The sequence below is a fragment of the Aptenodytes forsteri genome, unplaced genomic scaffold, assembly GCF_000699145.1.
Source record: "Aptenodytes forsteri isolate BGI_AS27 unplaced genomic scaffold, ASM69914v1 Scaffold14, whole genome shotgun sequence".
Classification (NCBI taxonomy): domain Eukaryota; kingdom Metazoa; phylum Chordata; class Aves; order Sphenisciformes; family Spheniscidae; genus Aptenodytes; species Aptenodytes forsteri.
In genome coordinates, this window is record NW_008794457.1 from 1,171,047 (window position 1) to 1,183,021 (window position 11,975).

The 11,975-nt window shown below is 60.4% G+C and overlaps 1 protein-coding gene across 1 annotated transcript in view; it reads left to right on the plus strand.

Annotated features, from left to right (window-relative positions):
• Positions 1 to 4,530, plus strand: part of LOC103908447 (C-factor) — a 12,766-nt gene extending 8,236 nt beyond the window's left edge. Inside the window, exons 2-6 of the mRNA XM_009290831.2 lie at positions 1,461 to 1,512; positions 2,382 to 2,572; positions 2,932 to 3,090; positions 3,384 to 3,494; positions 4,222 to 4,530. Coding sequence (XP_009289106.1) covers positions 1,461 to 1,512; positions 2,382 to 2,572; positions 2,932 to 3,090; positions 3,384 to 3,494; positions 4,222 to 4,335 — 627 coding nt within the window. The 3' untranslated portion in view covers positions 4,336 to 4,530. The remainder of the gene's footprint in view (positions 1 to 1,460; positions 1,513 to 2,381; positions 2,573 to 2,931; positions 3,091 to 3,383; positions 3,495 to 4,221) is intronic.
• Positions 4,531 to 11,975: the final 7,445 nt, after the last annotated feature.

An 11,975-nucleotide genomic window follows, 5' to 3' on the forward strand; every position in this document is an offset into this window, starting at 1 on the left:
TGGGAGGGCGGTGGTGGTGGCTGGGCTGAGCTGGTGTGAAATTGCAGTGACGCTGCTCTGGCCTGTTCTGCGACGCGTTACCGGTCTCCGCAAAATCTGGGGGGGGTCGTTAACTGGTGGAGCCTGAAAGCTGCTGTGGGATCCTCCTTCCCCTGCTTCCCACTTCGCTGAAGTGGGAGAGACTCGCACGTGTTGCTTCAGCAGGAAATCACAGGAGCAAAGCGTCACCGTGCTTCCAGCTTTCCTTAGGCCCAGCTTTGGTTTTCCTCTGCTTACTGTGACCCGCTGAAATACCAGCAGGGAGACGGTTGCTCTCCGATAGATCCTGCTGAAGTCCACGACCGCAGGAGACTGTGGACGGAGTGACTTTCTGTCAGGCTGGAGCCACATCGCTCCTCCTGCCCCTTTGTGCCTGGATCAGGTGTTGGGGTGGGTGAGGCGGGACTTGGGCTGGGATGGTGCGAGGCCGTAGAGGCTAGCAGCTGGGCAAAACGGGGGAGAAGAAACGTCTGTTGGCCACCACAAACCATTTAGATGGGTTTTCCATCATTTCCTGTGCCCAGGGGGAATGTGGGAACATGGGGCCGGGCGGGGAAGCCCAGAGGTAACTGAAGGTGGACCACAGCCAGCGCCAGCAGCTCTCCCACTCCCCGTTGGTAGGACGAGTCCCAGGGGAAGTGTCCCTTCACAAGAAGCCACCAATTTGCATTTCCCCTGCAGCATTCTCTGTGGACTTGTTTGTAAGAGGTTTTTAGCTCTAAAAGTAATAGTTTTGGACGCACTGAATATGGTGTTTTGGTTTCTGTCATCTAAAACCTGCTATAGTTGAAGAAAGCTCAGAGCAAAGAGCTGCTAGGAACCATAAAGTTGAAGGTTTTAGCTTTTATCCCTTTTGGCTTCTGAATCCTCCGAGTTTGGTGAAAATAATCTATAAAAATGTGCAAAAGTGCTTCATTTCACGTGGGTGGGTGAGACGTAGTGTCCAGAGCAGAGTGGATCCTGGGATTGGGCTATTTGGATCCACATGTGACTTCCCCAAATGTCGAGTCTGATGTTGGCACTCACAGCCATTCCTCCTCCGTCTCACTTCCAGCAGCCTCTGGGAGACACTTCGGGCCGTATCCCCGGCCAGTTTGCATCATTTCCCGGGTGAGCTGGTCCTTAATAGTTTGCTCTCATCCTTTCCTGTGGCTCTGGCTGGGTTGTGCACGTAGACCCTTTGGGAGAGTGGCCATAGTCTCTTGCAGCTGTGGCTGTGTCGCGCTCTGAGCACATGCACGTTGCTTTGTGGAGCCTAGAAGAAGCCTGAGAACCTAGGCAGGTCCCCAGTCCAGCCATTCACAAGCGCTGAGTAACATCTAGAAGATGTTTCCTTCAGGGTGGACCATCGCTGGTGCCCCAGGATGATGCTTGGCATCGCCTCTGCCTCGCGCCGATTGTTTCCGTGTCTCTTTTTGTAGGAGCTGAGAGATCTGGCATCCAAACACCCAAACCTGGTTCTTGTGAAGCTGGGTAGGTGCGCTCTGCCTCTGAGCTGGTAAATTTGTGGCTGCCGGCCACACTTGCCCCATTTCTCCTTCCCTCCCTCCCTGCCTTCAGGCTCTACGTGGGGATCCAGTTCTTCAGAGCTGCTTCAAGTCCTGCTGCCAAAAGCCCAGCTTCTCCAGACCTGTCTCAGCCCCAGTACCCCGTTCCCTGGAGCCTCCTTGCCCCGTGGCCACAGGACCAGGAGGTTCTTGAGACCCATCCTGGGTGGCCTTCAGCTCCCCCAGCTGAGTGGCTGCCTCCTTGCTCTGCCACGCAGCTGAGCTGCCTTGATCCCAAGTCCCAGGCGAGACCAGGAGGGCTCCGGGAGGAAGGCAGCTCCCGTGGAAATGCCGTACAGTCGGCCCAGAGCTTGGGCAGGAGCCATAGGACCTTGCAGAGCCATCCCGCAACAGGTCCCAGCACAGCCCCCGTGGGGACCGTCCCCCCCGAGACTTCCCTGGGTTCTCCAGAGCTTGCTCAGGCATGGCCTTTGTCCACTGACAGGAGGCTGTGGCTGCTGGTGCCTGACACAGCATGGGAGCCACAGCAGCGCTTTGCCACCGCGGGGCTGTCCCCGGAATGGCTTTGCCTGGTGGGCTGCCCCAGGGCAAGGGTCCTTCAGCTGCTGGTGGTGGGGCACCCTGCGCATGGCAGAGGAGGCAGTTTTGGGATGAGTTGGGGCTTGTGGGTGCCAGGGTGCTCTGAGCTGGTTGCACAGCACCATCTGGTGCCCACAGTTGGAAGGCCACCCAGGTCGAGATGCATAGCTGTTCCTCAGCATCTTAACCTCCCTCTTCTCCCAGGCCTCCTGGCTGGACCCCATGGCTCTCAAACCCTGTTCTCTTCCACCGCAGATGTTGCGAATCCCTCAGCTATTACTGATGCAGCGAAGATCGTGGAGGGGAAGCTGAACGGCACGGGCTTGAACCTGCTGATAAACAACGCTGGCATCTACACCCCGGCGGCGTCGCTGGAGACGGTAGACGCTGAAGAGATGATAATGACATACAAGACCAATGCGGTGGGGCCAATGCTGATGGCCCAGGTATGGGTGAAGCTCTGGGGATGGAGCTCACCGTGGAGGGGGAATTTAGCCCAGCTTGAGGGTAGCCCGGGCTGCCTGTGGTCACGATGGAGATCTCGGAGTGCTTTGCCAGGTTTCCCAGGGCTGCAGGAGGGAGGGGGCAGTACTAAGCCTGTGCTCCGAGCCGAAGCCCTCTGTAGCCCCCCTGCGTTGCGCTGGGCTAACTGGGAGCAGGCAGGGCCACTGCAGCAAAACACCTGGGCTCTCTTGGCTTCCCGCTGTTCCTCCTCATCCTCCCTGCTGTAGGCAGGCTGGGTTGCAGTTGCCATAAATGGGGTGGGCTCGAGGCACAGGCGTCCCACAAGGTTGCTTCTCCCCAGGCGTTCCTGCCCCTGTTGAAGAAGGCTGCCCGGGAGAGCACAGAAAAGGGACTGAGTTGCAGCAAGGCAGCCATCATCAACATCTCCACCATCATGGGGTCCATCGAGAAAACTCCCGAGTCCTACTTCAAGCCTGTCATCTCCTACCGCTGCAGCAAGGTATGGAGACTGGGGACCTGCCTGCGCTCGGTGGGAGTTGGAGCTGCCCCTGGCCAGGCCTGATCTCAGGGCAGCACCTGAGATTGCGAGATGGAGGGACTTACCCATGCTGATCGCTGCCTGAGCTCCCTGGGCACCTCCATGCCCAGCTGCTGCCCACCTAGGGGACACACGCGCTATCTCTTGAAAACCTGGCATTGCTTTTTCTCCCTTGCCATGAGGCAGTGATGAGAGGGGAGCCTGGTGCGTGGAGCTTTCTACTGCCCATGGCTGATGCTTCCTTCCTCCCCCAGGCTGCCCTCAACATGCTTACCAAGTGCCAGGCTCTGACCTACGGGGAAGCCGGGATCCTCTGCGTGGCACTTCACCCCGGCTGGGTGAAAACCGACATGGGCAGCCAGGAGGTGGGTTTCGGCTGAGCAGGTCAAGGGGGGGGACCCATGGGTGGAGACCCAAGCCTGGCAAACTTGCAGTGGCATGGGAGGTGCCTCGGGTGGCCGGGATGGCTCTCGGGAGGAGGGATCCATGTGAGAATGAGTTGCCTCTCAGGCTGCAAGTTGCCTGCATCTGTGCTGGGCCACTGCAGGACACGTGGGTGCTGCCCGGGAAATAGCATCAGCACATATCCATGGTAAGCAGGAGGCCTGTTCAGGGGGGGAAAGGCTTTGGGCAGCCTGGAGATGTGCAGAGAACCTGAATCCAACAGCGCAGGGAGGAGAGGAGCAGCACCATCCCATCCTGTGCCCCCTTCCTCGAAGAGCTGCCGGTCCCTGAGGTCTCCACTCATCCTGCAGGATCCCTGTTTTGGGGTGGGGGTGGTTCCTGCAACCCTGGAGTTTTGAGAAGGCAGCACGTAGCACCCTGCTTGCAGCAGGGATCTTTTACGTGTCCTATTGGTTTAAGCCTGTAGCTGGCTTCCCAGCCCAAGCCACCTCCATCCAAGCCATCAGTAAGCATGCAGATACCCAACCATCCTCCCACGTGATGGACCCATCCCACCTCCCGCGGCTCTCCTCTCGGTCTGGGTGGAAGGAGCCTTGCTGCCGACGTGCATGAGCTGAGCAGGTGCCGGTGGCTGGCCGGGAATGACGGTGGGGTCTCAGCCCTGCTCCTCACTCGTGCCTGTTGCAGGCTGACCTGACGGTGGACACAAGCGTGCGGGGGCTGCTGTCTGTACTGCCGATCCTCTCCGAGAAACACAGCGGGACCTTGCTCAACTGGGAAGGTAAAGCTATTCCTTGGTGACCACTCTCTGTCCCTGCGAGGGACCCCGCAGTGCCAGGGGACTCGCTGGGTGCCCTGGAGCACCAGGATGCTCAACCCTCTGTGGTCTGCAAGGGACCTACTTGGGACTCCACCACGGGGCGTGCAGGGCAGCCTGTGATCCCTGCCTTCATATTGCTAACAAATAAAGTCAGTTAGTACCTGTGCCTTCTCCCAGCTGCAGTGCCCCCACCGAGACTGTCTCTGCCCTGGCCTGGAGCTGGCCCCTGCGAAAAATAACCTGGCATTATAGCAGTCTGCCTGCCTTGCCTTCGGCTGCTCTGAGCAGAAGGAAGGTCCCAGGGGGTATGTAACCAGCCCAAAGCCCTGCTGTCCTCCCTGGCTGCTGAGCGTGCCCAGGTCTGCCTGGTCTCTGCTATGCTTCCACCCAAAGCACGGTGTCTTTGCTGCAGACTTCTCGGGGAACTTTGTGCTGGACACAGTGTCCGTGGGAGCAGCCTCGGGGCTGGAACGGGAGGAACAGTAGCACCACAGTCCAGTTCTGCAATCCCAGGCCAGCCCTTCCCAGTGGAGCCCCAGCTGGGCACGGTTCCCCTGGGTGGGGGAAACCCGGTCCCGTGGGGGAGCACAGCACGGGAATGGCGCTTCTGCAGGATGGAGAGGCTGAGAACCTCTGGGCTTCTGCGTGGGTCGGGCAGTCCTGGGCTGCATGAATTTGCCCAGGAGGTGGTAACGTCCCCAAAGAAAAGGACTTTGGGGTGGTGCTGGGTTTTCCCAGGAGGGTTCTTCCATTTCTGGAAAGAGCTTCTCTTTGGGGGGATATGGGGAAAAGGAGCCGAGGCTCCTTCAAAACCATGTCTAGTCTCAGGTGGGCAGAGCAACCTGGCTTGCAGGAGAGGCAAACCCACTGCTCCTTCTCTCAGAGGCCACCACCTCCTCTTTCTCATCTGGAGGATCAGCTGAAACACCTCTGTCCCTCTGGGTCTGGCCTTTTCTGGGGTTGTACCTCTCCCCCGGAGCGGGGGCTTGCCTGGCAGCACCAGCTTTGCTGGGAATCTTGAGGCCACACACCACTAGGCACAGGAGCCCCCTCATTTCCCAACCAGGAGCACAAATGCTGCAGTCCCCCCACCCAGGCTTCACCCCCCCCGAGGCAGACAGAGCATCGGGGCAGTCTGCTGGGCTCGGGCCACGTCTATGCCCCGCCGAGGCAAGCTGTGCCCCAACAAGCTCCAACAAGCCCTGGCACCCACAGCCTGGTGAGTCACCGGCACCAGTGAGGTTTTTCTTCCTCACCGGCTCCAGTTCCTCCCAAGCCAGTGGCATTTTGGTAGCCGAGACTTTCGAGAGGCCGGGAAAGGGGACAGCAGGGAGCATCTGCAACCTGGGTGCCAGCCTGGGCTTGGGGACAGGGTGCCCGTGGCTGGAGGTAGCAGTGCTGCCAGAACTTGTGAGCTTGGACCCCTGGCTCCCTGTACTCCCTTCTTGGGGGTCTCAGGCAGCCCAGGTGCCCGGCCAGGGATAGGAAGAGATGCAAGATGCCCCTGTGAAGTTCAGGGGCGCTGGGAGCATCCCCAGATGGAGAGGGGGTCCCTTACTCCGCAGGCACTTTCCATAATGGATGGGCAGGTCCTTTCCGGAGCAATTGCAGGAGCTGGGACACCTGGGTCCAACCTGGGTCCCACTTCTCTCCTGGAGCTGGGGCTCCGCTGCCCCATCTCTGGCACGGGGCTAATGCCAACCCCCACCTGGCCGTGCCAAAGGAAGCCAAGCCCCTGGGCTGTTTGGAGCTCGCTGTCTTCCCCATGCCCAGGCTGGCATGCACTTTTCCAAGCCTGTGCTGTGCTTTGCAAGGCCCTCCGGAGATGGTGCTGCCAGCACCGCTGTGGGGAGCTGTACCCACGCAAGGCACCCACTGCTGCATGGGTGCTCCCTGGCAGGGAGACGCTGGCCTTGGCTTTCTCCTCCTGCGCTCAGCATCTGCCCAAACAAACCGAGCCGCGCTGGGGATGGGGAGCAATGCTGCTGCCCCAGCTGAGGGCTGCTTCGTCCTCAGGGAAGCTCCGAACCATCTGGGCTCTTCCCAGCCACCTGATTTCCCACGCAAATGCTCAGTCATCTTCGCTCTTTTCTTTCCCAGCTCCTATCTGTGGCCAGAGGAGTGGTGCTGGGGGCACCTGCCTGGGCATTTGTCAGCGCTGTGATGGCAGCAGGAGGAGAGAAATCCCTTGTAAGGAATGGCTGAGGGGCAGGAGCATGGGTGAAGGGCCTGATTCTGCAGCTGTAGGGCTGTGCTCAGCCCAGCGCTGGCTCAGAGACATGGCCAAGCCTCCACCAAGTGCCCTTCCTGCCCCTTGGCAGAGGTTCTCCTGCCCCAGTTGCTCCGCACAAGCCAGCTGGAGCCCGGCCAGTCACTGCGGGCTGGCTCCATGCCCATCTATCTCCATGTTTCTCCCTTCTGCCCCATGCCACGTGCTGGACCCTGGGAGATGAGCTATGCCAGGGATCCCACCATCGCTTGCAGGCAGCTTATAGCCCCCCCATCATCATTGCGAGCCCCATGAGATGGATGCAGCTGCTCCCCTGGGAGAAATAGGACTGCTGAAGGCTGGGACAAGCTCCATCAGCTTGGCTGATGGTCTGCAGCGCTGGTGACACAGGATGGCTGCCCACCATCTGCAGGATTTTGGCTGAGCCTGGGAGGCTGACAAGATGCTGTAAGCATCTCTCTCCGGCCTCCTGGGAAGTGGGACATCACAGCGTGGGCAGGTCACCCGGGGTGTGGGTAGCCCTGTGTGCCAAAGGTGGTGGGAGGAGGAATGGGAAGCTCTGCAGGTGAAGTCCACTCTGGCGTTACTAGAAGCCCAGCTGCTGGGGATGAGAACAAACCTCGAGGGGCTGCTGGACGTTGAAGCACCATGAGCATCAGCCTGTAGGAAGCCCAGCGCAGTAGTCTTCCCTTTGGGTGCCAGGACAGCAGGCTAATTGCCATGGAGAGCCAAGCGGCAGCAGGTCGGTTGATCCCATTTTTCAAGTCAACAGGAGACTGGCGCAGCACCACCCAACTTGGACCTCTGCAACTGGGAATCACCCCTGGTTAGTGCTTTGCCATCACAAGTGAGGCCAGCTGCTCCCAGGAGCCCATCCTTCCACCCTCCAAGGCTTATCCCAGGGGGCACACGCTGGAGCTGAGCTGACAAGGCTTGTCCCAGGGGGCACACGCTGGAGCTGAGCTGCCAGGAACTGTGCCGGCCTCGGTAACTTGGTGGCCAGGGATGCCCGAGCACCTTAAGGTGCTTCAGGACACGTGTTCCTCAAGAAGCCTCAGTGAGGGGCCAGATGGGCAGGTCTCCCTGCTCAAATGCTTGCCAACTGCTGTCGGCTTTTCCTTTGCACACGTTCCGGGTGTTTGTGCTCATGCAGCTGATTATCTCCCCGTTTCCTCTCCTGCCTGATGTTTCCTGCCTCGCTCACTCCCTTTTGCTGGCTTTGCCCTTTGTGTCAGGCTTATCTCCCGGCTCTGGGCAGCGTCAAACCTCAGCGTCCCCCCTGCCCACCGTGATGGCAATGTGCAGCCCTGAGCACCGTGCCCTGTGTCCTTTCACTGGGCTGCAGCACAGTGCCCCAGGAGACACTTGAAATGCCAGCTTCACCTGGCCATCGAGCAGCTCCTTGGGAGCACGGGCAAGCTGGGACAGAGCAAGGATGATTTAGGATCCATCTGCTTTTAGCAGCTGATCCATCTTTATTCTGAAGCTGGGGGACAGATGCCACCTGGACCAGCACGTTGCCTGTCCTATAACATGCACGTCACTGCCGCAGGGGGCTGCTGGGTCCAGCAGTAGGGAGATCTGGACAACCCCTCGGGGACCCTTCACGTAAGGGCTGCACAAGGGCACGGGAAGCTGGCTGGGGACTTCCAGGGACCATGGGCCGGCAGGTTGTCACTCAGAGCAGCTCAGACTGCCTCTGCCAGCCCCTGTGGGGCTGCAGTAGTGTCTGGGGGCAAACACATCTCTGCTCTAGGGAACCCGGGCTCCAGGGACCAACCTCAGTGCACGTCTCGGTGGTGGGAAAGGCACATATTTTCCAGGGTCTTCCACCAGCCACCCTTTTTCAGACCAATAGCCACTGCCAAAGATTTGTTGCACCTGGAGCTGGGGCCAGACATGTCTATGGGTCAGGACAGGAGTGGGAAGGACATGGGGAGTCCTGGCAGGACTTCCCAGGATCAGGGCAAGACCCATTTTGAGAGGCAACCTCCCACGCCCAGGTGGGGCAAACAGCAGCAGGCAGAACCCCCGCGAAAGGCAAAGCCCACTCCAGGAGGAGAGGGGCAAAAGAGGAGACTGGGAACAGAAAAGGGCTGCTCCTGTGACACAGATGCGGCTGCGGAGGTGGAGCAGCAGGCAGGAGGCAGGTCACAAACAGCCAGCACACGAGGAAGTGCTGGGACACCAGCGGAAGGACGGCCAGTGTGGCCAGGGCGGCCGGTCGCAGCAGCCCCAGGTGCAGCAGACCTTCGCTGGCCAGTGAAGGACCGGGAGCAGAGGCAACCAGAACTGCAGGGACCTCAGCCAGGACCTGGAGATCCCCTCGGCAGGAGTCTTCTTCCAGCCAAAACAACTCTTCGTTCTGCCAAGGTGCGAGCACTGTCCATGGCATGGGGGGACGGGGCAGCAGGATGGTCATGGTGGGGACATCTCCGTGCCAGGTGGCACTGCAGTCCTGTGGCTCAGAGCTCCGGGTGACCGTTCCCAGAGCCACCAGCGGTGGGGTAGACTGATGCTGGGAAGGCTGGATCATCTGGGGACCTGCAGCTCTCTGGGGGTGCAATGTCGGGAGGGTGCTGGGGCCATCAAAGTACTGGGACCCAGCCTGGGTGCATGAGAAATGCGGCTCAGGAGGAAGCACGTCCCAGTCCCTGCAACGCAAGAGCTGCCAAGGAAGCCAAGTGGGGCCAGCAGATAACGTGCTGAGGCTTCCTCCAGCACGCCGCAGCTGCGGGGCCAGGGTTACTCGGTCGCTATCTGGCCCTGCAGAGCCCCGTGCATCCCTTCTCCCTCTGCTGTATTATTGTTAAGCCAGGAGGAAGCAGCTTAGCAAGTCCCACCTCAAGCTTTTAACCCGCTGCTGCCTGGCCTGCTGCTCTCTGCTCCAGTCAGCCAGAGCTGGGAGGGCTCCACGGCTGCCCTGGGAGGACGGTTTGGTACGGGCGGCTTGCTGCAGGCTTTACCTCCCCGGGGACCAGTGGCAACCCCCGGCAGGTCTCCCCCAAGCCATGTCGTCTCCCCCGGGTTTCCCACAGCCACCCTTGCAAAGGGTGGACGCTGTCATTGTCATCGCAGTGTGGAGAGAAGGTCCTGAAGGCTTTAGGTGCCGATGATTCCCTCCTTGCTCTCTCTTCCCCCTTTTAGCTGGTCGGATCCTGCCTGGTGCTTCCTCTGGAAGCCCCCCTGGTCTGCTGGGGGGGGGCACCACGGAGGCGGCAGCTTTACCAGCTTTGCACAGATTTAACCCAAATACCTAATAAACAGTTTGGAGGAAATCCGTCTTGAGGAAGAAAATTGCAGCACTTCACCAGCTTCGTTTGAAGAGCCGGGGTTTAATTGAACCCCAGGGTCTCTGGAGGTGCCGCTCCCTGGGTAAGTAGAAATCAGACAGACATCTCGGCAACCTTCTCCAGATTGTCGTCTTCTCCCACAACTGAACTCGTCCAAATTGTCCCCCAACTTCTTGTCTGGCAGGGAGGGGACCTCAGTGTCCTGTCAGCACAGGCTGGGGCTGTGTCCTCCCCAGCGCTGGCCACCGTGGGACGCCTTTCCCGAGCATCGGTGTCCATGCAGGAGCAGAGCTAGGTCACCCAGCCGCTGAGCCTACCAGGGTGATGCAGAGATGCTCCATGCTCTCCTGCAAATACACCGCATATGTTGACGTGCCCATTGCACGCCCTGGTGCCCCATGTGCACCCCCGGCGTAAACCAGCGGTTCGCCTGGGCCAGCCTGCTCCATGCCTTGGGGACCTGGCACAGCCACACAAGTGGATCATCCAGAAAACCCAGTGCCACCCTTTTGGGAGCTGTGCAAGCCATGCTGTCACCCAAACTCGGCACAGGAGCGTGCACGCATGGGTTGCAGTGAGGTGCTCACCGTCCCTCCCACGGCTGGGCTTCTGCCCGTGCCTTTGCCCCCAGCGGTGCCCACAAAAGGGGTGACGCTGCCAGAGCAGGTCCTTGGCCGTAGGACCCAGTCCCGCTTTAAAGGGTCCTGCCGGGGGGTTTGGTGCAGGTCAGCCTCTCCCCGCCCGTCCCCAGGCACCGGCTGGGCCTGAATTTCCAGCTGTTGCAGAACAAGTTCCCGGGAGGCTGCACCCGGAGCTGGCATCACGCCGAGCTGCCGGCGTGCCTGTCCGGCATCGTGAGCGTGCACAGGGGGCCACGGGGATGGTGGACGGGGTTAAGCTGCCCAGGGCATGCCATGGGCCGGGGCAGCCTTCCTGTGCTGCTCACCTGCAGGACAGGGCTCGCTAGAGGAGTCGTCCCCTTGGTCCCCAGCACGTCACCACCCAAATGCATCCGTGCAAACCCCATGGGTGGCACAGGGACTTCAGGCATGTCCCTGGAGACCAGCAGGTACCATCCCATCCTCTCCAGCCACAGGGTTTGTATCCCAGCCTTTGCCGGCGACGCAGAGCAGCGTGGCCAGGACGCCCACTCAGGTCCCAGCCCTGCTCCTCTGGAGCAACCTTCCCCCCTTGTTGGCTCCAGGGAGAGGACTGAGCCCCGGTGATGGCAAGAACAAGATCCAAGCTCATTTCGATGAGCTCTCTCCCCAGCGTCCCTCTCCTTGGAGCCAGGGAAGTGACGCTGGGGAGGAACTTGGCTCCTCTTGTTTGTTATTACAGGATAAAGTTACCCTTTAAAGCAGAGCCAGTGCTGTCAGGGCTGCATACCGTCCGGGAACATCGCTCCTTCCCAACGGCTCCAACACACTTGTTACTGCGCTCACGTGGAGCCCGCTCCCAGCCCTGGGCACAGCGAGGGGGATGCAGATGGGGGGATCCAAAAAAGAGCCTTGAGGCCCTTTTCCCATCCTGGGAAAGTTGGACGCAAAGGGAAAAGGCCTCTCTCTGGAGAGGGAGAGCTCTCCTGGCTCTGGGATATGTGGGGAAGAAGGAGCAGAAAGCAAGGGCAGGAGGAGCTGGATGTGGCTGGAGTACACTGGGGGTGTCTGCTGTCCCCCCGGAGAAGGGCCAGGGATGCTGCCCTTGCTGCGGCTCAGCTGGGGACTCTCTTGAGGGGACAGACTGCTGGTTCCCACCGGGGAAACTGTGCACAGGCAGGGCGGTGGCGTGCCCCTGGCACCCATCTCGCCACCCAAGTCCAGCGCCAGCTCGGCAGGCAGCACTAGCTCCTGGGACGGCGCAGAAAGTGGGCTGGCTTCCCCTTCGAGCTCCAGCCTCTGTCCCCGGTGGTCCCAAATCCAGGGGACCTCCTTCCTCTGTAAGCTGGCACCCCAGGAGACACCCCAGCACCCCAAGACTTTGCAGACATGGGGGTTCCTCAGCAGCACCCTGGCCATCCCACCCGCACTAGACCCTCTGGAAGGGGCTGGGGGCTTGCTTAGGGCTTGACCCCCCCCCCCCCCCCCACCCCCACCCC